This window comes from Physeter macrocephalus, chromosome 7, assembly GCF_002837175.3.
Source record: "Physeter macrocephalus isolate SW-GA chromosome 7, ASM283717v5, whole genome shotgun sequence".
In the NCBI taxonomy this organism is placed as follows: domain Eukaryota; kingdom Metazoa; phylum Chordata; class Mammalia; order Artiodactyla; family Physeteridae; genus Physeter; species Physeter macrocephalus.
Window position 1 is genome coordinate 153,326,264 of NC_041220.1, and position 23,227 is coordinate 153,349,490.

At 48.4% G+C, this 23,227-nt stretch overlaps 1 protein-coding gene across 4 annotated transcripts in view; it reads left to right on the plus strand.

The window, feature by feature from the left end:
• The first annotated feature begins 10,812 nt into the window (after positions 1-10,812).
• WWC3 (WWC family member 3) overlaps positions 10,813-23,227 on the plus strand; it is a 127,627-nt gene continuing 115,212 nt past the window's right edge. For 3 of the 4 annotated variants that reach the window (XM_028492513.2, XM_024115457.3, XM_055086311.1), the window contains exon 1: positions 11,085-11,096. Coding sequence is in view for 1 of the 4 variants with exons in the window: in XM_024115455.3 (XP_023971223.2) it covers positions 10,813-11,096 (284 nt within the window). In the remaining 3 variants the exon portion in view is untranslated. Of the gene's footprint in view, positions 11,097-23,227 lie in introns of all 4 variants that reach the window. The other variant, XM_024115455.3, reaches the window with a different exon arrangement.

Consider the following 23,227-nt stretch of genomic DNA (forward strand, 5'->3'; position numbering starts at 1 on the left):
CAGCTTTATCCTTGATTGGATTTTGCAGGTCTTTGGTTCTCAAAATATGTACTTTTCTCTCTAGCTCTAAAGACCTTTGCACTAGAGGAATCCTAAGATATGTAAATACCCTTTTATCTGCAAATAAGATCTTTGGAATCCATGGAATCTTTCCAGAGGCTTTGATCAGATCGGGTTTGGATTTTAGGGCAAAATTGTCTCATAGGTTGGTGGTGTTTTCTTCCCTAGAGGCACATCAGGTCTTTGGTGTCTGTCTTCTTGTGATTTCAGCAGGAACACATACTTTTTTTGATATTCCGAATTATATTCACTTTTGGATGTAATTAGGTGACTCAGCTGTGGTCACCGAATTTGAGGTCGTCTTTTTGATGAGAAGGTGTAATGTATCTTATTAGCAAGCTAATTGTTTATTCATTCAACAAATACTTCTTAATTTCTTGCTCTTTGCAGATACTAGTAACATGTGGGGCTTGGTAGATCTCTCGTCCTCTGCTTTGTATGAGGTTTAGCAGCCTACAATACATGGTCTCTACCCACTAGATAGGTTCCAGTAGCACCGCCTCCTCCCCCACCCACCCTCCCCGACCTTACCTCCTGTCCTGACAATCAAAAATGTCTCCAGGTATTGCCTGAAAAAGAAGGTATATATATATATTCTAATCACTTTGCTGTACAACAGAAATTAACACAACGTTGTAAATCAACTGTATTTCAATAAAGTAAAACATTTTTTAAATGTCTCCAGATACTGCCAGATGTCCCCGGGGGGCAAAATCACCCCTGTTGAAGTATGCAGAAATCATAACAGGATGTCTCTGTTTTGAACAAAAAAAGGTTGGTAAATGTCGAGCTGAGATACCTGGTAGGCGGAATAATCCCCCCGCCAAAAGATGTCCAGACATGTCCTAATCCCCAAAAGCTATGTTTCCTTACACGACATATGTTACTTTACATGGCAAATGGAACTTTGCAGATGTGATTAAATTAAGGATCTTGAGATGGGAAGATTGTTTTGTATTACCCAGGTGAGCCCAATGTAATCAAAAGGGTCCTCATATGAGGGAAGCAGGGGGTCAGAGTCAGGGAAGGAGAGGTAAGATGTAAGCGGAGGTGGAGGGGGACATGATTGCTGGAAGAGGCCATGAGCCAAGGAATTCAGGCAGCCTCTAGATACTGGGAAAGGTAAGGATGCAGAATCTCCACTAGATCCTCCAGAAGGAATGCAGCCGTGCCAACACATTAATTTTATCATAATGAGACTGATTTTGGACTTCTAATGAATTTCTGTACTTTCAAGTCACCATGTTTGTGGCAATTTGCTACAGCAGCTGTAGAAAACCAGTATACGTAACACCCAAAATTCAGATTCTATCCACTCAGCTGTTTCTATGGCGTTCCAATGGAATTTTCAAAATTTTTTATTATGGACATTTTTAAGCATATATGAATTGTAGAGGTTTTATGATGACCCCCGTGACCCATCACCAGCTTCAACAATTATCAATTTATGATGACCTTGTCTCAAATCTACTCATTCTCACTCTCCATCACCCATGTTATTATTTTTTTTTTTTGCAGTACGCGGGCCTCTCACTGTTGTGGCCTCTCCCGTTGCAGAGCACAGGTTCCAGACGCGCAGGCTCAGCGGCCATGGCTCACGGGCCCAGCCGCTCCGCGGCATGTGGGATCTTCCCGGACCGGGGCACGAACCCGTGTCCCCCGCATCAGCAGGCGGATTCCCAACCACTGCGCCACCAGGGAAGCCCACCCATGTTATTTTTAAACAAATCTTATATATAGATCACATTTCCCATAATTATTTCCAAATGTGTTTCTAAATATATGCCCTATTTAAAAAAAAATAACTGGAATACCATTATCCAGCCTAAATTTTAAGAAATAATTCCTTAATATCATCAACTACCAGGGAGTGTTTACATTTCCAGTTGCCTCATAAATATCACAGATGTTTTTTTCCAGTTGTATGAATCAGGATTCAAATGCAGCCCACACCGTGCTGCTAGTTCCTATGTCTCTTTAGTCTTTTCATCTACAGGCTCCCTTTCCATCTCTCTTTTTTCTCCCCCTTAGAGTTTATTTCTGAAAGAAACAAGGTCATTTGTTGGGTATCAGCTGGGATTTTGCTGATAGCATTCCCGAGATGTTAACTGTTCCTCTGATGTCTATATTTCCTGGAAGCAGGTAACCAGATCTACAGGCTTTGATCCCTCGATACAGGTTTGACTTTTTGACAAGACTACGTCACAGGTGGTGTGTTTTTCTGAGGAAGCACATCAAGTCTGATTCGTCTATCTTTTTATGATCTTAGCAACCATTGAAGCTCAGCGCCAGGATGCAGTCAATCCATGGGGGAGGGGTCTTCATTCTAATTCTGATTCCATCACTGCTTCTTTGGGATTAGCTGAAACGTTTCCATAAAGAGACATTACCCTCATCTACAGGATGGATACCCAGTGGTCCAAGGTAAATCGGAACTTTGTGCAGCACATGGTAAAACTGGATACTTCTGGTCTACGTTGGATGTCAGCTATTACTGTTTACGGAGTCAAGCGTGTCATACCTGGGGCTCCTGGGTTTGGTGGGATTTCTGGAGCCGGTCATGGAAGGCTTCTGTTTCCTGGGATTTCTTGGCACTGGTCAGGACACTTCTATAGATTTCAGTCTTCCCTGAAGCAAAAGCAAGAGCCTAGGGACAAGTTTCCAGGAGTATTAGTTTCCTAGGACCGCGGTAAGCAAAGTACCACAGACTGGGTGGCTTAAAACAATAGAAATTTATTCTCTCATGGTTCTGGAGGCTAGAATTCTGAAATCAAGGTGTCAGCAGGGCCATGCTCCCTTTAAAGGCTTTAGAGAATGGGACTTCCCTGGTGGTACAGTGGTTAGGAATCCGCCTGCCAATGCAGGGGACACGGGTTCGAGCCCTGGTCCAGAAGATCCCACATACCGCGGAGCAACTAAACCTGTGCGCCACAACTACTGAGCCTGCGCTCTAGAGCCCGCGAGCCGCAACTACTGAGCCCATGCGCCACAACTACTGAAGAACGTGCGCCTCGAGCCCATGCCCCACAACAAGAGAAGCCACTGCAATGAGAAGCCCGCGCACCACGACGAAGAGTAGCCCCCGCTCGCCGCAACTAGAGAAAGCCTGCGCGCAGCAACGAAGACTCAACACAGCCAAAAATAAATAAATAAATAAATTTATTTAAAAATATATATATATACATAAAGGCTTTAGGGAAGGATCTGTTCCAGGCCTTTCTCACAGCTCCTGGTGTTGCTGCAAATCTCTGCCATTTGTTGGCTTATAGACATATCACTTCAGTGTCTGCCTCCATAACATGGCCTTCTTCCTGTGTGTCTGTCTTCTCTCTTCTTGTAAGGACACCAGTCATCTTGGGCTAAGGGTCCACCCTACGTCAGTATGACTTCATCGTAATTTACCTAATTATATCAGCAATGACCCTATTTCCAAATAAGTTCACATTCACAGGTACTAGGGATAGGTACTTGAACATATTTTGGGGGGGACATATTCAACCCTCAACACCAGGGAGCCCAGGGCGTAGGAGCAGGGGACGTTCTTCCTGCCAGCAGTATCATGCTGACCTTGGGGAGGTAGCTGGGTTGGCAGAGAAGTCCTGGGAAACAAGTGGTTTGATTTGCTGGGACAGGGCCTCTTTCCCCAAAATGATCTTCTGTGCTGTCGTTGAAAATTGCTGTCCCTTTGGAATGTTCAAAGGACACAATGACTGGAAGTCAAAGGTATGGACAGGGCCCTGTGCTCCGAAGGGCTTGTACTTGTTTTAATTGTCTACCATCACCATCTTGAAATTATTAATATTTTTTTAAACAAGGGGTCTGCTGTGGTCTGAATGTTGGTGTGCCCCCCAAGTTCATGTATTGAAGTCCTAGCCCCCATGTAATGGTATTGGAGGCGGGGCCTTTGGGAGGTGCTTATGTCATGATGATGGAGCTTCACGAATGTGATCCATGTTCTTTTCAAAGAGACCTCACAGAGTTCCCTAAACCCGTCCACCATATGAAGACGCACCAGATCATGCTGGCACCCTGATCATGGACTTCCCAGCCTCCAGAACTGTGAGAAATGAATGTCTGTTCTTTATAAGCCACTCTGTTTGGGGTGTTTTGTGGAAGCAGTCTGAAAAGGGTCCCGCCTTTCCATTTGGCACTGCAAAATGTAGACAGCAAACTGTGTAGCCAGTCCTGGGTGGGGATACCAGGCAGGGGAGAGGCAGAGGAAACAGGCAAAAATCAAACATTGCTGACAGCATGGTTGGCTCGGGGCTGGCTTTTTGCCCATTTCTACTTCTGTACCAGGTAAGCCAGGCTGAACTTCGCGGGGACATGGCCTAAATTTGAATGACAAACAAATCCAGACTGTTAGATATGCTTCTCGTGCAGAGCTGAGTAGTGCTTGGCACCTCTTAAATGATAAATAAAGCCCTATTGATTATGAAGTTGAGTAACGGAAACACTAACCAGATGGCTCTCTGAATCAATGTAGTAAAATCGGTTTTTTTAGATGCCCGCACCCCCGCGCCACCCCCTTCCATGTGTGTAACATAGCGCTTCACAAACCAATGGGTCCGGGCTGGCCATTTGGATGAGTTCCCCCGCGATGCGATGCTGCCGGTCCGTGAATCACTCTGTGGACATAAAGAGTTGTAGAAACACAGAGCAACTGGTTATCAAGTCAGGAGGTGTAATGGGGAATTTACGTGTCCACCTGACTGGACCACAGGGTGCCCAGATATTTGGTCAAACATTCTGGGTGTGTTGGTGTGGGTGCTTCTGGATGAGAGGAACACTTGAATCAGTAGACTGAGGAAAGCAGATGTGGGTGGGTCTCATCCAATCCATCAAACGCCGGAGTAAAACAAAAAGATTGACTCTCCTGTGAGTCAGTAAGTAAGGGGGAACTCCTCCTGCCTGACTGATTGCGCTGGGTCATCCGCTTTTTCCTGCCTTTGGACCTGAAGTGAAACATCAGCTCTTCTGGGGTCTCCAGCCTGCTGGCCTTGGACTGAAACCATATCATTGGCTCTCCTGGGTTTCCAGTTTGCTAACTCAACTTTTCCTTACTCAACCTCCATAATCACATGAGCAAATTCCTTACAATGAATCTCGATATATGTATCCTATTGGTTCTTTCTCTGGAGAACCCTGACTAATACAGAGGTCAGACGGGATAGCTGAACTTTGATCTCAGGGCTGATGCTTTTTAGCAGTGCCAGATCACATTGGCCTAGTTACTTACATTGTCTGGGCCTTGATTCCCCCACTAAAAGCCTAGGTAGAACAAATGTTACCATCAATTACACGTGTATTACAGGGCTTCTCTACATCAGCACTGACATTTGGGCTGGATAATTCTCTGTTGTGCTGTTGTCCTGGGCCCTGTAGGATGTTGTGCGGCCACCCTGGCTTCTACTCACTGGATGCCCGTAGCAAACATCTCCAGATGTTGCCAAATGTCCCCTGGGGGCCACAATTGACCCGGTTGAAAAGCACTGATATATAACAAACATCTCGGGGCTGTTGTTTCAGGATCTAATGATGTTACCTGTGTTCCAAAACTGTTCCATTCATACTACAAAAGAGACTAATTTATAATGCTGGTGTCATCAAATGAAAAAAAAAAAAAGTTAATAACCCAGAAACTGCTCATTTCTGTGTCGGATAAATCCGCCTTCTTGTTTCTGTAAGCCTGAGACTTCCAAGCTGGTCTGCTTGGCTCATAAAGCAGAGGTCTGCAGTTGAAGAATCTGTTTTTCCAAATCCACAGGGGACCAGAGTCATAATCCTAAACAGGAGAGAACCCAGCCAGGAGGAAGCATCATGTAGTATGCCGGCTCATGGCAGCTGTGTCTTCTGAAAATTATGGTTTGCCTGGAATACATTTCCATTTGGCTCGTTACCATTTTGTGCAACACACCCCAAGGGTTGGGAAGGATAAGTAAAAATATAGCTTTGGGAGGGGAGACCTGGAGAGGAAGCAAGTGGGTGACAGCAAGTATTCTAAGTTTGGGAGAGAAATTGGTCTTACTTTTTTTTTTTCTTAAAACTGAAGTTTAATAACCCAGGTACAAATGTCGAGTCCGCCTACAACATGACAGCCATGAACCAACGCCAAGGGCATTGCTGTGTGCGGAGAAGCCAGCACACAGCAGAATAAAGCACTAAAATGACCAAACAGACGGCCTGGTTTATTCACACAGCTGACTCTTTCAGAATACTCTGCATCTCTTTGGAATGGAAGATCAGGACATGAGAAAAACCTCATCTCAAAACTGCACAAATCTACCCAAGTCAAGGGAGTCCCATTTGAGAAAAGTGCTCCCAGGCTCCCCGTCCACACTCAAAATCCAAACAAGGGCGTTTCCGATCACAAGTCAAAAAAGTGTCTAAAGTTGAAGACTTAAAGTCAGGAAAAAAAACCTCGGGGAATAGCCCCACCCACCTGCTTTTAGTTCCTGAGCCTGGGGAGAGGTCTCGGGTTAGGGATCTCGGCATTGCTCTGTGCCTCTGCAGACCCTAAACCGGCAAGACAGGAATTAGCCAGAACTCCATCTGATCTTCTCTACAGCTCGGGGATTTGCATTATTTAAATATATGGGAAGCGCCCATAATTGAGTAACTATTCCAGCATTTAAAGAATGCCAAACAATGAGGCATTTCTTCTTCAGACCCACTCTGGCCCATTTCCGTTTTCCTCTTAGCACATTGTGTAGAATTACCCACTGTGTCACTTCCTGGAACACGCGATTGTTTATACAAGCAGGCAAGACTTCTCCAGCAGTATTTATTTCTCTCATTTTCGACATGATGATTGCAGCCCTCCCGGTGCTCCCTTTTCCAGAAGCTTCCCAAGTATTGAATGTGGATAGAGGCAATTTTGTACCTTTCTTGATAACTCAAGGTTATCCTTTGGGAAGAGAAGGCGGAATCTGAGTACAAATCTTCAAACTCTGGGCATGCTTGCCTGGCATGCAAGGAGTGTGTTGGATTTAATCCTTAAGAAGCATTTTAAAGAAAATATTCTGCAAGCTCCACCTGAGGGCATTTTAACAGTTTGGGCAAGGGCATTCCCCAAAGGGTCTGCAAGGAGAACAAGTATCAATATTTGCATCTCCAGTACCAAGGGCCTAAGTGGATTTTTCCTGAGCTGATTTTCCCATCAGAAATCTTGGTGGGAGGAGAGGTCGCTACAATGTTTGTACTTTCGTTGTTGGCAAGGCTGTGGTATGAATATGGAGCCAATAAAGAATGCATAATTGTGCCTTCGGCTCAGAGGAAAGCCTCCTCTCCCTGCAGTGTTTTGTGTATGCTTGTGTTTTTCAGTCCAACATGGAAAGCCCCACTTGACTGTGAGAAAGACAGGCCTTATTCTCCCTAACAATTAATACACGCACACAAGACTTCTCAATATATGGCAAAGCTGGGGAGGCAAGATTGCCCTCACCCCCCCTACCAACTTCTCTACCATTCCAATGCCCCGCACAGGTCTTTAGGGACCATCAATTTCTGCCTGGGGCAAACATTACAAGGGAAGATGGAGGCCTCGGTCATCCCAAGTTCTGGTCCCTTCCTTTTGCTGGCTCATTTTAGGAAGACAAATGCAGCCAGCCTGCTTCGCTTCTCTGACTCAGAGAGGTCCAGGGGCTGTGGATGGGCCTGTGGATAAATCCTTTTCGGTGAGGGGCTTCCATCTGTCTCCACTGGCACGCCGTGTGACGTTTCTTTCCAATTGTCCTCTGTTAATGTGCAAATGAAATTAGGACTAAGTGTAGACGTTGACACGATGGTCAAATGGTTTATATTTGCTAAGTGCTTGGAAGAATAAGCACAGCAGACTCCCTGGGGTCAGGCTCCCTAGAAGCAGTGCTCAAGGAGGGGTAGTTCTCATGCAAATGATGGATGGGGGTAGGGGAGGCAGGCTAGAGAGGAAAGGAGCTAGCAAAGCCATGGTAGCCCATGGGGGGCTTTGGAGGGTGAGGTGCACTACACTTTGTCCCACCAAGGCAAGGGGCCTGGTCTGTCATACTGCAGAAGCAGTCCCGGGGCAGGGGCCGGTGGGGGGGGGAGCATCACCTCTCAGACATCTGTCAGCCAAGGGTAATCCTCTGAGAAGGGTGTGTGCCCCACCCAGGGAGATCTGGGTGAGGCGCCGTATCTGCTAGTAAATCAGCAAGTATTTGGTGACTGCGGCTACATGTGCCAAGGGGCAAGGGCTCAGGACTCGAGAATCTAAGGACCGGAGCCTCAGCTTCCTCATCCAAGCCATCTTCCTTTCGGTCTCACAAGGCCTCCCCTGAGTTCCCAGTCTGAACTGGCACCCCCGGCTTGGTTTGTAGACAAGCCACAGTCCTAAATGCCTATTCTTGGTTTAGTCCCCGACTTGGAGGCTGGGGGTGCACAGACTCTTTCCCGTTCTCTGCAGCAACCCAACACCCAGCACAGTGCCTGCATATGGTAGGTCTGCGGCCAGTCTGAGGAGTCCAGAAGATCTCATCCTCAGGGAAAGGCCCATCAACACTTGCCTCTTAGCTCCTCATGGGGTGTAGCTTCCCCAACCCCTTATTCTTTATCTGATACTTTTTCATCTTGCCTTTCCTTCTGTGAGTCCTTTGATGTGTGTGGGTGTTCTCTCTCTCTGTTGAGGTTGGCGTCACTCCAATGCACTCCAACCCCATTCAGGATAATTTTTAGTGATAGCGCCCAGATTGTGAAATTCTGAAATGACACGATGCCTGGCAGGGAGGGTGGGATTGCAGGTTCAGCCCAGCCATGTCGGATCGTAAGGTGACTGCAGCGTGGGCAGGGAGAGAGGCACAAGGCAGTGGCAGCCTCCTTGGTAATAAAGCATGCCGATCAGAAGGGACAATGTCAGGGTAGGGACACTCAGCACTTGGGCATTCTCTGGAACATGCAAGATCACAAAGTATTTGCTTTTTGACACGCTCCATCCCTTTCCCTTGGACATTTAATAACTGTGCATGTGTAACTAAAAGGACTCCAGTGGTGGAATTTCCGGCATGTGATGTTCGGGTGGGAGCAGATTCTTGGGGAGCAAGGAAGTTTCTGTGTTGTGGTGGGAGAAGAGGAGGAAAGGCCTCCCTCGGATATGTCCCAATTACAGTCTCCATGCCTTCACATTCTTTTTTAAAACAACTTTTCCCCTTATAAAAGTAATATAACCCTTTTACAAACAATTTAGACAGTAAATATGATAATTTCAAAAAAATCATCCCACTGAAGGAATGCAAACTGCTGTGAGCATTTGGGGAGGTTTTCCTCTAGTCTCTTCTCCTATGTAGCTAGATATGGATTGCTGTTAGGGTTTTTATCAGATCTTTTTGTATCACTGTAACAGTGTTTTAAAACCTCCCTGATACTTTCCTGCATTTCCTGGCATTAAGTCTTGTGGCCAGGGATCTGGAGCACTAAGTAGTAGCTGGGGGATTTGGAGGAAGAGAGAGTCCCATCTTTGGACTTCAGTTTCTCCAGCTATGAGATGTGAGTGGAACATAACTACCAATTACCATAGAGATTTCATGTTTTAGGAGCTGACCTGGCTTCCGCCCAAGCAGTGGCCTACTTGGGTCTCCACTCACACTATTGGATCCTCCAGACTGGAAGATGCAAGAGCTCAGGGCAGATCAGGGGGCCTGGCCCAGAGTGGGGACTTCGGATCAGCCCTGGTGGGGCTCTCCTGGCAGGGATGAGAAGTGCCCACCTGCCCAGCTCCCCACTTCCAGGTGTGTCCTCCAGGTCCCACCCAAGAGGACCGGCCTCGGGTTCCTCCTCCAGCTACGGAGCTCCCTCGGCCTCCCTTCCAGGGACTTACCCACCCTCGCGGGACCATCCTGGATATTCGGGAGACCCAGAGCGCAGCTCCCCTCCCCCACCAAATGGGTAGAGAGGAGGACACCAGACATTCAAGGAGAACGGGTGCAGTGAGGTCACCGCCCTCTCCCCCGGGAATTGTTTGGGCCCCAAGAGTCAGCCCCCGGCAGGCCGCGCCTGCAGCCCGGGTGGGGCGCCGTCCTCCCGGCCCTCCTTCCTCTCCGCGGTGGCCCGGGGGCGGACGGACGCGGCGGCGCCCATCCTGGCTCCCGTGCGGTTTCCCGGCGAGGCCCAAGGAGGTGGTGGAGCGGGAGAGAAGAGGGAGGAGCGCGCGGAGCAGGAGGGGAAGACGGAAGAACACTGAGCGGGGTTGCGGGGGTAGGAGCTGCCGGCTGGGGAGGAGGAGTAGAAGCAGCGGGCGGGGATGGGGGCTGGGGGGCACAGGAGCCAAGAGCCGAGCAGCCCCCAGGAGAGAGTGGAGGCGGAGCAGCCAAGGGAGATTGAAGGGCTTGAAGCAAGAGGGGGACGAGCCGCCGAGGGAGAAAGGGATGGGGAGGGGCGGGGCCACATGCGGGGCGGGGCCTGCGTAGCCCCCGCCCCCACCGGACCGCGCCGAGTAACGAAGATGGCCGGGCGTGCCGCGGGAACTGAGGGGCTGCCGGCAGCGGCAGCGGTAGCTCTGGGGCTGTGACTCCACGAGCGGCGGCGACTCGAGTGACCCAGGAGGCGCGGGCGGCGGCGCGCAGGGCCGGGCGGGCGGCGGGCGGCAGGCGGGCGCCGGTGCGCGGGCACCGGGCGGAGGATGCACCGGGCGCGGCGGGCGGCTCCCCGCGGCCGCCCCCGCGCCCCGGACGCCGGGCCTTAGTGCTGGCGGAGGAGGCGGCGCGCGTGGGGCGGCCGGGCGGCGGCGGGGCCCGCGCCGTCATGCCGTGGCTGAGCGGCGGCCGGCGGCGGCGGCGGGGACAGCCGCGCGAGGCCCCGCGGGAACCGCCTCAGCCCGCGCAGACCCCGCGGGAGCCGCCGCCGCCCGCGCCCCCCGCCGCGGCTCCCGCGCCCCCCGCGCCCTCCGCGCCGCCACCCCCGCGGGCCCGGGAGAGCGCCGAGCTGCCGCTGCCCGCCGGCTGGGAGGAGGCGCGCGACTACGACGGCCGCGTCTTCTACATCGACCACAACACGCGCCAGACGTCGTGGATCGACCCTCGCGACCGGTAAGGGGGGCGCGGGCCCCGGCCAAGATTAGGGCGCCCCATACCTTGGGCCCAGGGAGAGGATCGAGGACCCGGGAGGCCTCCGGGTGTGGGCGAAGATCGTGAGTTCTCCGCGCCCGGCGAGGATCCGGGCGCCCCCATCCCCGGACCCCTGGCCGAGGATCGAGGCGCCCCCTCTCCCGGCCTCGAGCCCAAGGAGTGCGGAATCCCTGGCCTCCACCGCGGGGCGGACACTCTCTGACTTGGTTCCCTCACGTCACCCGCTGACCGACGCCTGGGAGCTGGGCGCCTGGAATTTCCTCTCCTGGGGCTGACGGATGGCCCTCTCTTCCTTTTTCTTACGCGGTCTCGCCCATCGCTGTCGGGCCTCCGCGGCCCACCGCCACCCGGCTGGGGCCCTACAGGCGCCCCCGACCTCGCGGTGGCCAGATGAGCTGTCATCTTGGAGCCCCAGCCAAACGCACAAACGTGCGCCCCAGCCTCGTGGTGTGGGTTCCTTGTCTGGCGGGCTGAGCCTAGTTTCCATTCGAAGACTGTGCCAGATGGGACACTTCAGGGATTCCCGATTCTTTGGAGTAACCATCAAACTTGTGATGGTTACTCTTTAGCGCCTTAAAAATTGAGTTAAAATTCTGATTGAAAAAGCCTGTGTACTGCGGTCAGAATGGGCTATGATTAGACCCATATGCTTTTGGAATAAAGGGAAAACGAGTTGAATTTTAGGTTTCCTTTTTGTGCAAGATCCGAGTAGAGCATTAAATTGTCTTATATATTCACGTAAATAAATCCTACGGAGTGAAAAACGGATGCTTCTAAAAGCACCACCAGATTACGATTAATTAAGTTCATGTAACGACTTCTTCGTTAACTTTTTGTTCGATTGTCTGTTGGTTTCAGTGGTTCAGCTGCTTTTGGGGAGAGGCATTTTTTTGTGGAGTTGGAATTCTGTTGAAACCAAGGGATTACAGTGATTATCTGATATCTTGTCCTATCTGGAGCAACTTCTCTCCACACTGGGCCTGAGTGCCAGAAAGGAAATACTGCAAGCTTCCCAGTGATTTTGAGACTTGAAAAGGCCCAGCGTGGTGACAGGCTCCTGCTTCCTCCTACCTGCACTGGAAAGGCAGCGCTGCATGGCACTGGCGTTTGAAAATAAACCTTTGGGGAGGGAAGCTGCTAAATTATTGTTTGAAGATTTCTCTGCGTTCAAATAGGGAAAAACAAAGAAAGGCAAAAGGATCATGGTTCCCTAACATTCTCTTTGAACATGGCAAGCTTCTGGACTCAGAAACTTAAGAGAGATTATAGCACAGTTTATTGGCTTAAAAAGATGCTTAGTTATTTTGAAAATCAGGTGAGATCATATTATAATTTTAACCAAAGGCTAGAGCTACAGCTGTCTGATCAAGCCTTGGATGGTTCTGGAGTTGGTAGAACTGCTTGGAATGTGGTGCCCTTTTATGCTATATGTCTGCTAAAAATCCAAACAACTGGAAAATGAACCAATTAAAAAATACTGTTTTGCTTAGAAAAGGCAAAGACTCATTTTATGAGGGTAATATAAAACAGTTGTGGTTACACTGGAGTGTGGATTCATGATGAAAAGTATAAATGTAAGAGTTTCCATTTTAATGGTACAACCCAGGCCATAGGTGAGCAGACCCCACAGAAGACAGCTTGTAGAATCTTCCTTTCCATGTATTTCATACACATTTCCTATGTTCCTCTTTCCAGAAATCTGTGTTATTGAATGACATTTTATACATCACTTATGTTACAGGTTTTTAAAAAGCCCTTTTTCTAATGCTAAAATTGTCGGTGGAGTGAACAAAAGTGGACATTTTACATTTTTTTGTAAAGTAAAAATGTGTACACTTTTATGAGACACTGTTTCTATAGTGGGCGAAAATTCAGCAGGGGACAGCTTGCACTTCAGCTCCCATAATACCTTGCCCGAAATATGTATGGAATGCTCAGCGAGCCACAGACATTTAAATGGAGTCTACGGAAGGGTGTAAATGCTGTAATAGTCATTCTTCTTCTTTCACAACAGAACCCTGCCGATTTTTATAGGTGACCGGTTATCCTTTAAAGTTGTAATTAATTTTTATGATTTTTATGATATGGAAAAAACCGTGTGTCAGAGCACAGCATTTTCTCCATGTGCATCTGACAGTTAAAACCCTTTCTGAGTTGCATTTGATTCGCACGACTGGAAAACGGTATTCAGAAAATGAGGACTTTCCCCAAACAGCTTCCAAATGGAGAACTGTCAGGAGAGGCAAAGAAATAGGTTTTTAAAGAAAATGAAATTTTGGAGGAATAGATGAATGTAGTCGGCTGGGCGAAAATTGTTGCCGACTGAAAACATCATTTCCTATATAATTTATTAAACCTAATAGCATAAAATATGCTGCCGTAAGCAAGGTCACTGAGGGCCAAGGTTTGTAAATAAACTCTTCTAGAGTTTTATAGTAATTCCATTCAGTGTTGTATTTAACAACATTGGATCTTGCCAGCTCAGGGTGTGTTGGTGAATTATTGTAGCTGTACTTTCTTTTTCAAGTTAGAACAAAGAGGTTGCAAACGTTAAGGAGACATCTTTACAGATGTGGCTACAGATGTGTAAAAAAACCTCAATATTTTCAAAACAATTTCTTTAGTTGGAGTATGAACCCACCTTAGGTTTAAATTCACTATCTCTGCAGATCAGTACTGTGCATATAATTTTTGTAGTTAGTTTTCTGGGAATCATACCCAAAAACTTCGTTAAAAAATATAAAGTTGGGACTTCCCTGGCGGTCCAGTGGTTAAGACTCCTCGCTCCCAATGTAGGGGGCACGGGTTTGATCCCTGGTCGGGGAACTAAGAATCCCACATGCTGCATGGCGCGGCCAAGTAAATAAATAAGATTAAAAATAAAGTTAATTCACCATTTTTGTGACTGGTAGTTTCTGTGGGTGAGTTGTGTGTGGTTTACATTAGTGACACATATGTGTTCCACATACATCAACTCAGTTCAATGGCCACTTTATAAAAAGGTATTTACCATTTAGGTGGATAATATGGGAAGAACTTTTTTGCCTCTTTTGGAAAAATTCAGTGCCTTTGACATGTATATGTCTGCTTCTTGCAGGGTTGTATTGATATTAACCTATAGGTGGACTGATCTGTTGAAACTTAATGTTCTGTTTCCGATAGCTCAGTTGGGATTGTACATTACTGGAAATGCCAACCTCGAGCAGTTTGAGTGGTGGACCATGTCACATTTGAGATCAAAGCAGAGTATAAATGATCAGGATGATGGTGGAAGGTCCAGATTATATCATGACAAAAGCTTTTAGGGATCCATTTGTTCATGAGATGGGGTTTGACCTGTGCCACATGGAGAAATTCTGTGATATATTAAAAGTCTTTTGAACAGGCTGTTGCTTTAAGGAGAAAACAATCCATGGTTCCGGAATTTACCAGGTTGGAGCCCCACATAACAGGGCCAGATGGCATCATTGCTACCTTCTTGGAACCTTTATTCAGTGTTAATTAATAGGAGGTTTACTATATTTACCCCGCAGAGTCTATTTTGGGATTATATAAACTTTCTGATAAGCAAATAATGATTTTTCCATTTTTCATTCTTTAAGATTATAGGTAGTCTCTGTATACATGGGGGAGTGTCTTGCTTTTCAGGCTATAAGGAGTGGGCTTCTTTAAGAATCTTCTTCCATTTAGTTGATCAACAACCACTTCTTGGTTTGTTCTCTGTCTAATAGCTTTCTTTCTTTCTTTTCTTTTCTTTTCTTTTTTTTTAAGAGGAGTGAATGGAAAAGTCATTCATTTCCAAAAATAGCTCCCGGATGTTTGGAAAACTCTAAGTTTCCTTTTCTTCCCTTTCGCTCTGATTTTGGAAGTGGAAGCTATGTTTCACCTCTGGTAGGTTCTAGTGCATAAACCCTTGGGTCAAGTGACATGTTAAAGGTCACCGGGTGAGCCCGGTGAGCTGCTTCTAGCCTGGGTCCTTTTGCTAATTGGCTGCCTTTCCAGTAAATTCAGTAAAATTAATCTGATGGAATAAAAGCAGAGCTAAATTTTCCTGAGTTCAGTTATTCCCATTCAAATCCAGTAAAATGAAGTAATAGTTATAGATTCTTGGCCTCCTGTGTGCTGGGATGGTGGATGGAGACCAAGTTTGTCTGGGAGATGGGAGACACATAAAATGGAGACAGTGATGGTCACCAGGCGCCATTATCAGGTGGTGATGGCTTCGGAGAAAAGGAGGAGGGCTCACTAGAGCCGGGGGGTTCTTTATCCTTGTCCATCATCTCCTAGGTTGAGCGTTTCTCGTGCTTTCTCAGTGCTGGGGATGAGAAGGGGAATGTGAGGAAAGTGCTGCGGAAGAGGAAGTGCTGGGTGCGTTTGGAATAAGAGAGTGAACCGTTCAGTTTGACTGACCCCGAGTCTTCGTGTAAGGCAGGTCAGGCTCGGGCAAGACCACGCGTGGCTTGAATCCTCCAGCTTTGTTCTTGGAAGAGCCAGGGCCGCTTCCTTCAAACTCCTCATCTTGTATATGAGGGCTGTAGCCAAGGCGTGCGTCCCACCGGCTGTGGGAAGGACAGGGACTTGAGCTGAGTCTTCTGAGCCTGATGCGGTGCTCTGTCACGTACGCCACCCCACTGCCCAGTCCCTACTCTGTTTTAAGCGTACTGCCTCTGTTCATTTGTTCATTCGATCACCCATTTATTCATTCAGTAACTGTTGCACAGCCTCTCCATCTCAGGCACCCCTCCGGGTTCAGGACTCCAGTGCCGAGCACCAGCAGACAGGTCCCTGCCTCCATGGGGCTCACACGTGCCCGTGTCCTCTTCCCTGAGGCCTCACCGTGCTGTTCCTGCCTCCTGTTCTCCCCGCTGGGATCCCCTGGGTATTAGGACACACGTGGAGTGCTTATCGTGTGCCAGGCACTCTAGGCACTTGGTGGGTGCTCTCACTGAAAGCCCACGAGGGCCGCATGAGTTGTAGGTGGACAGGTGATGGAGCTGAGGCCAAGGGGGTTGACTTAGTAACCTTGCTTCCCAGAGCCAACGAGGAGGCGTCTGTCTGACGCCGGAGTTGAGCCCAAATCCACTACCTAACCTGACCTTCCCTTGGCTAGGTAACCGTGTGCCCCTTGTACTGTGTTATACCCACTGGTTACTTTTATCTTATATTCACTGTTGTTTGATATTTAACAGACACCTCCCCCCCGCCCCGATAGAATAATCGCCCTCCAAAGATGCCCATGTCCTAGTCTCCTAAACCTATTAATAAGTTACCTTCCAACACAAATGGCATTTGTAGGTGGGATTAAGTTAAGAATCTTAAAATGAGGTGATCATCCTGGATTATCTGGGTGGGCTCAGTGTCATCAGAAGAATCCTTACAAGAGGGCAGCAGGAGGGTCAGAGTCAGAGAAGAAGATGTGACAGCAGAAGCAGATGTCGGAGTCATGTGGCCATGAGCCGAGGAATGCAGGCAGCTTCTGGAAGCTGGAAGAGCCAAGGAGGTGTATTTTTCCAGAGCTTGCAGATGGAACACGGCCCTGCTGACACCTTGATTTTGGCAGAATGAAACTGATTTTTGACTTCTGGCCTCCAGAACTGTGAGGTAGTAAATGTGTGTTGTTTTAAGCCACCTGGTTTGCGGCAGTTTGTTACAGCAGCGGTAGGAAACCGATACGCCCCATGTGTTGTTTTCCCAGAGACAGTGGAAGCATGTGGTCAGCTTGGTGGCAGTTGATAACAGCCACACTAGCTGGTGTTTGTCGGGCGCTCAGGGGGACTGCGCCGGGCGTTTTATATCCGTTCTCTTGCTGCCTCCTCACACACTCCTAGGAGGCCTGCACCTTGTGGATTGAGCTTGCAGTTTCACTCACGTTAGGCACCAAGTCTTATTGGTTGAGCTAGCCAAATATGAGTGATGGACAGGGCGGAATTCTGAGAGAAGAGGCCACTTGGAAATTGTCGGAGGTTTCGATGGATGCTGACGGACCTGAGTTAGAGATATCTGGGGCACTAGGACTAGGAAAGTCAGGGATTATATCAGAGAAATTGTGAAGGAGACAAGTAGTACACAGGACTTAGCTGATGCTTGAATTAAGGCAGGTAAAATCAGGAGCGGTGGTGGTGGGGTGTCAAAGGAATCTTTCCGACACCTTAGGAGTAGCTGGGACTCACCAGGGGCCAAGCTGAGGCCTCCTATTAACCCCACTCATAAGCCTTCACTGTTTTTGCCACCGTTGTTGTTGATGGTGTAAGTTCAGTGAGTCGGTTACATAGAGAAACATGTGGAGTCATTCAACTTACTGTATTGCTGACAGGCAGTGTCCTAAGAGGTATCCAAACTGGGCAGGTGTTACTTTAGAGCAGGGTTTCTCTGCACTGGTACTATTAATATTTGGGGGTGGGTAATTCTTTATTGTCACCCTGTCCTGTGTAGTGTAGCATATTTCGCAGCATCCCTGGTCTCTACCTAGTGCCTGCCAGTAGCACACCCCTCCAAGTCATGACAACCAAAAGTGTCTTCAGACATTGCCAAGTGTCCTCTGGGGGCCAGATGGCCTGATGGAGACCCGCTGAACTCCTTCTATCTACCTGGTTGCAATGATTCACGTTTAGGAGCTGAATTTGTTTCAAGCAGATTGTTGGTTGCTAAGATGTTCCATAACAGGGGGTAAGACCACAGAGACCTGCTGTCTGTGTTTCCATGAAGAACGGATGTTAAACATATTTATGTGAAAAACCCTGAATTTACTAACCATGCAAATGGTAATAGCAGTACATGAAACTTTGGGAAAGTAGTATGAATGTATTCTTCAATTTGTAGAATATTCTCAATCAACGGGTAGTTACCGAATGTCAAGTGTATACAAGTGTATATGCAGTGGAACAGAAGAAAATGAATCTCAGGACTTCCTTGGTGGCACAGTGGTTAAGAATCCGCCTACCAATGCAGGGGACACGGGTTCGAGCCCTGGTCTGGGAAGATCCCACATGCAGTGGAGCAGCTAAGCCCGTGCACCACAACTAATGAGCCTGCACTCTAGGGCCTGCAAGCCACAACTACTGAGCCCACGTGGTACAACTACTGAAGCCCGCATGCCTAGAGCCCATACTCCACAACAAGAGAAGCCACCACCACGAGAAGCCTCTGCACCACAGCGAAGAGTAATCCCTGCTAGCCACAACTAGAGAAAGCCCGCGCACAGCAACGAAGACCCAACACAGCCGAAAAAAGAAAATGAATCTGTTAACACTTAAGTGTTCTGCAGTAACCCAGAGAGAGCTGGCCTGGCCTTCTGCGTGTGTGTGTGTGTGCGTGCGTGCGTGCGTGCGTGCGTGTGTGTGTGTGTGTGTGTGTGTGAGAGAGAGAGAGAGAGAGACGGGGATCAGGTTGCCTGGGATGCCCCCAAGAGACATCCCCATCCCTCTGTGGACAAAGGAGCCACCGGTGAGAGGATGGCCTCTGCCTTTGCTCGGAAGCTCTAGAAAGACAGGGCAAGGGCATCCTGAAAAGTTGCTTGTGGAGCTGTGGAATCCTCAACATTTTCCATCTGGAGGGCCCTCTTTTTATTTCCTTAAAGCTCAAGGGGTTCAGGGTGGGAGAGGGAAAGAAGAAGGGAGCTGGCTGGGCCAACCCCTGGGGGGCAAGCCCCGCAGTTCAGTGGGTGGGACATCGAGCCAGGCAGAGGTCTCCTGAGCGGCTCCTGTGTGCCAGCCTCAGTGCCGTCAGGAGATCGGGCACTGCCCCGGTGAGTGTGACATTTCGAGGCCGCCTGGAGCTTGGGCAGGACACCAGAGAACCACTGCAGGAGGTGAGCTCTGTCCTGTGCAAAGGTGCCTGTCTCCAGTGTGGGGCAGCCCTCTAGTGTACGGGTCAACTGGGTTTGTCCTGAAAATTACCCCGTTTTTTTCTTTTCTTTTTTGCGGTACGCGGGCCTCTCACTGTTGTGGCCTCTCCCGTTGCGGAGCACAGGCTCCGGACGTGCAGGCTCAGCGGCCATGGCTCACGGGCCCAGCCGCTCCGCGGCATGTGGGATCTTCCCGGACCGGGGCACGAACCCGTGTCCCCTGCATCGGCAGGCGGACGCGCAACCACTGCGCCACCAGGGAAGCCCCGTACCCCGGTTTTTAAAAATTGAGATATGCTTCACATACCATAAAATGTGCCATTTTAAAGTGCCCTATTTAGTGGTTTTTCATACATTCATAAGGTTGTGCAACCATCACCACTATCTAATTCCAGAACATTTTCATTGCCTCAAAAAGAAACCCTGTACCCTTTAGCAGTAACTCCCATCTCCCTCAGCTCCTGGCAACCGTGAATCTGTTCTCTGTCTCTATAGATTTGTCTGTTCTAGACATTTCATGTACATGGAGTCGTGCAATCTGTGGCCTTCTGTGTCTGGCTTATCTCACTCAGCATCATGTTTTCGAGATTTGTCCGAGTCGCAGTGTGGATCAGTGCTCCATTCCCTTTCGTTGCCAAATACTGTTCCCTGGTGGGGCTGCACCGCGTTTTGGAAGCCACCCTGAAGCGCCCTCCCTGTCCAGGTGTCCTTGCAGAATCTAAGAAATAGCTATGTCTTTAATTCCATGATGCCAACTCCCAACCGTTGTACTCAGAGAAAAATGACCATTCATAGGTTTACAGTGTCAAGATATAAACACGACCTCGTGTACTCGGTGAAAAATACGAGGTTTCAGGCTTGCTGTGATCAGCTGTTGTCTGTCTTCACTCGTCTGATGCTTGTTTTGGCTCCTTGAGACCTAGGAGCGGGCTTCCCCACTGGGCTTGGCACAGTGGGACCGGCCGGGAAGTTCAGGAGTGCTGGTGCTTCCCCACATGGGCCAGGTAGCCCCGAGTTTTAAGCTCCCCTGGAGATTACAGTGTGTAGCCAAGAGTCACAGTTTTGTGCCAGGGCTAGTGGAAAAGTGAGATATAGGAGGTGCTGATGTTTAACAGAAGTGGAGATGGCAATCTTAACATTGCGAGACTTGGTGCATTTATTAATTTTTCTCTGCAAATTGGACAAAGACAGTCATCTGTCTAATTTTGAAGGAGGAGAAGGTGCCCTCGTCCTGTGGCTCATTGCTGGCACAACTGGCAGACCTTGCCTGGCAGGTCAGCTACAAGGCCAGGGTCACACCCAGCCAGCTCGCTGGGCTCCAATCTCCAGGAGGGGGCCTGGCATTCAGAGAGCAGTTCAGGGAGGGTCTGGCTGCAGCCACCCATGTTCACACCCTCCCCTCCTTTCTCCATCTGTCCGGAAATGCCCCTCGCACACACTGGCCTTTCTCTAAGAGAAAATTAAAGATTGTAAAGAGGGGGTGATGCTGTCCTGACAGTAGGCCCTTCTGAGGCCTGTTGTACTCATTTATGAAGCTTAATGCACTTCATGTGATTAATCAACTGACTGATGCAGCCAAAAGAGCGAGAAACTTAATAAAAATTAATTGTTCGACATCCTGGTGACCAAAGAGCTGCCTGATTGAGTTTTTCTTTGCAAGCAGCTGTGCTTCTCTCCTGCAGACCCCCCTTTCCAGTCTCTGTTGGCTCTGTGCTCTGATGCACAGATGTGCGTGGTCCTGACGGTGGATGCCCTTTAAAATGTTCAGACCCACAGGGACCTGGGGTGTTTTTCTGTTATGCGGGAACCCATTGAAGTATTCGTTCTTGCTTTACTAGAATGACACAATGTGGAAGTATGCAGAACACAAGAAAATCCCTGACTGCCCCTTCCCCGGGAAACCAGCATTATAATAGCTTGCTGTGTGGCCTGCTCGTCCCTTCTCTACACCTCTGCCTGAGTATATGTGCAGAAGCCCGGATATTTGTTTTGGAAGTTTACATGAATGGGATCTTGCTATCAATTTTTTTGTCTGTGACTTGCCATTTTCATTTAACAATATGTCTAGGCACTCTTTCCACCGTCAGAATGTACAGATCTACCACCATTCTCTAAAAAACCTTGTTTTTATTGGGGTAGAAGTCACATAAGAAAATAACTCATTTCAAAGTAAACAACTCAGTGGCATTTGGTACATTACCAGTGTTGTGCAACCACCGCTCTGTCCAGTTCCAAAACATTTCCATCACCCCAGAAGGAAACCCTGTGGTCATTAAGCAGTCACTCCCCGCTCCATCCCCAGCCTTGGCAATTGCCAAACCCCCAATCTACTTTCTGTCTCTATGGATTTGCCTGTTCCAGGCATTTCATATAGGTGGAATTCTATATTCCATATTTCATATTTCTGTAACTGTATACAGATGGCCTTTTGTGTCAGGCTTCATTCACCTAGCCTAATGTTATTGAGGTTCATATATGTCATAGGGATCTGGTTTTGTGCTTTTGCTTCTTGGTTTAATGCAGAGGACACCATCATGTGATCCTAACTGAGGGCAGCTGTGTGAACTTTGCCCACGGGAGCAGCTGTCACCCTTTAAGAAAAATCAATTGAGGATCAAAGAAAAGAGATCAACTTAATTTAGCTTTTAGTTTGTTACTTTAAGAGAGAAGTATAACATATTTCACATTTTTTTCTAAAATTAGGAACAGGTAGCCCAAAACGAATATATGGTAGGATTTTTATTACTCTAGCTGCTAAGTCTGTGCCAGGTGCGATGGAGGGTAACACATAATTAATATCGCCTAGGCCTTTTCCTCAAGGGGATGAAAATGCAGCTGGGGAAACAAAAAGAACCTACATGAAATAATAGGCCAACAGCGCAGCCGTTACCAGCCTGCTGTCGGGGGAGCAGGGGTGGCTGGTGGGGGGAGATGGTCAGCCCTGAAGTCAGAAGATGCAGAGGGTCCAGGTCCGCTCCTGCACCTGCACCTGCGGCATGCCACCGCGCAAGTCCCCAAATTTCCTTGTGGCTGGATTTTCTTACATGTACGAGAAAACAGTACTTGTTGTCAGTTGACGAACTGATGCTTGTTGAGTGTAAACTGTTTCCCAGATGTGATGACTGCCCCTGGGAGATCTTAGGACAGGGCTTGGCAAACAGCAGCCTACAAGCTGAATCCCGCTGGCCCCCTGTTTTTATACAGCCTGCAAGATAAGAATGGGATTTTCATTTTTAAATGGTTGAAAAAGAATCAAAAGAAGAGTAGTATTTCATGAAAGTTATGTGGATTTCAAGTCTCAGTGTCCATAGATAAAGTTTTATTGGAGCACGGCCACAGTCGTGCAATTAGTTATTGTCTTTGGCTGCTTTTGCGCTATAAGGACAAAGTTGAGTCTCTGGACAGAGGCCACGTGGCCCGCAAAACTGGAAACATTTACTGTCTGGCTCTTTACAGAAAACGTTTGCTGACCTCTGATTTTAGGAGAATACAGGGTCTATTCAAGGTAACTGTTAGTCACTGGGGGTGGGGTAGATGGGGGCTGGGGTGGGGGACACAGGATAAGAAGACCCCAGCGGGAAGTTTAAGCAACTAGAGAGAAGGGGCTCAGAAAGATAAAACCCAGCGGGGGACCCTTTAGTCAAGGAACCCTCAATAGAGACTTCTCCCCCTGAATGGCTGCTGCATCGAATTGTCATAAGACAAGCAGGGAAAGTTAGATTAGATTATTTAAACAACATGCCAATTAAGACTACAGTTGAGGGATTTCCCTGGTGGTCCAGTGGTAAAGAATCCGCCTTATAATGCAGGGGACGTGGGTTCGATCCCTGGTCGGGGAACTACGATCCCACCTGCCATGGGGCAACTAAGCCTGCGCGCCACAACTACAGAGCCCTCGTGCCTCAACTAGAGCCCGTGTGCCCTGGAGCCTGCGCGCCACAGCTAGAGAGAGAAAACCCATGCGCCACAGCTAGAGAGAAGCCCGTGCACTGCAATGAAAGATCCCTCACACCTCAACAAAGATCCCGTGTGCCACAATGAAGACCCGACGCAGCCAAAAATAAATAAAATAAATAAATAATGAATAAATCTTAAAAAAAAAAAACGACTACAGTCGACCCTTGAACAACTTGGGTTTGAACTGCATGGGTCCACTGGATTTTTTTCAGTAGTAAATACTACAGCACAGAACTGTGGATACGGAAGAACTGTGGGTACAGAGGGCTGACTATAAGTTACATGCAGATTT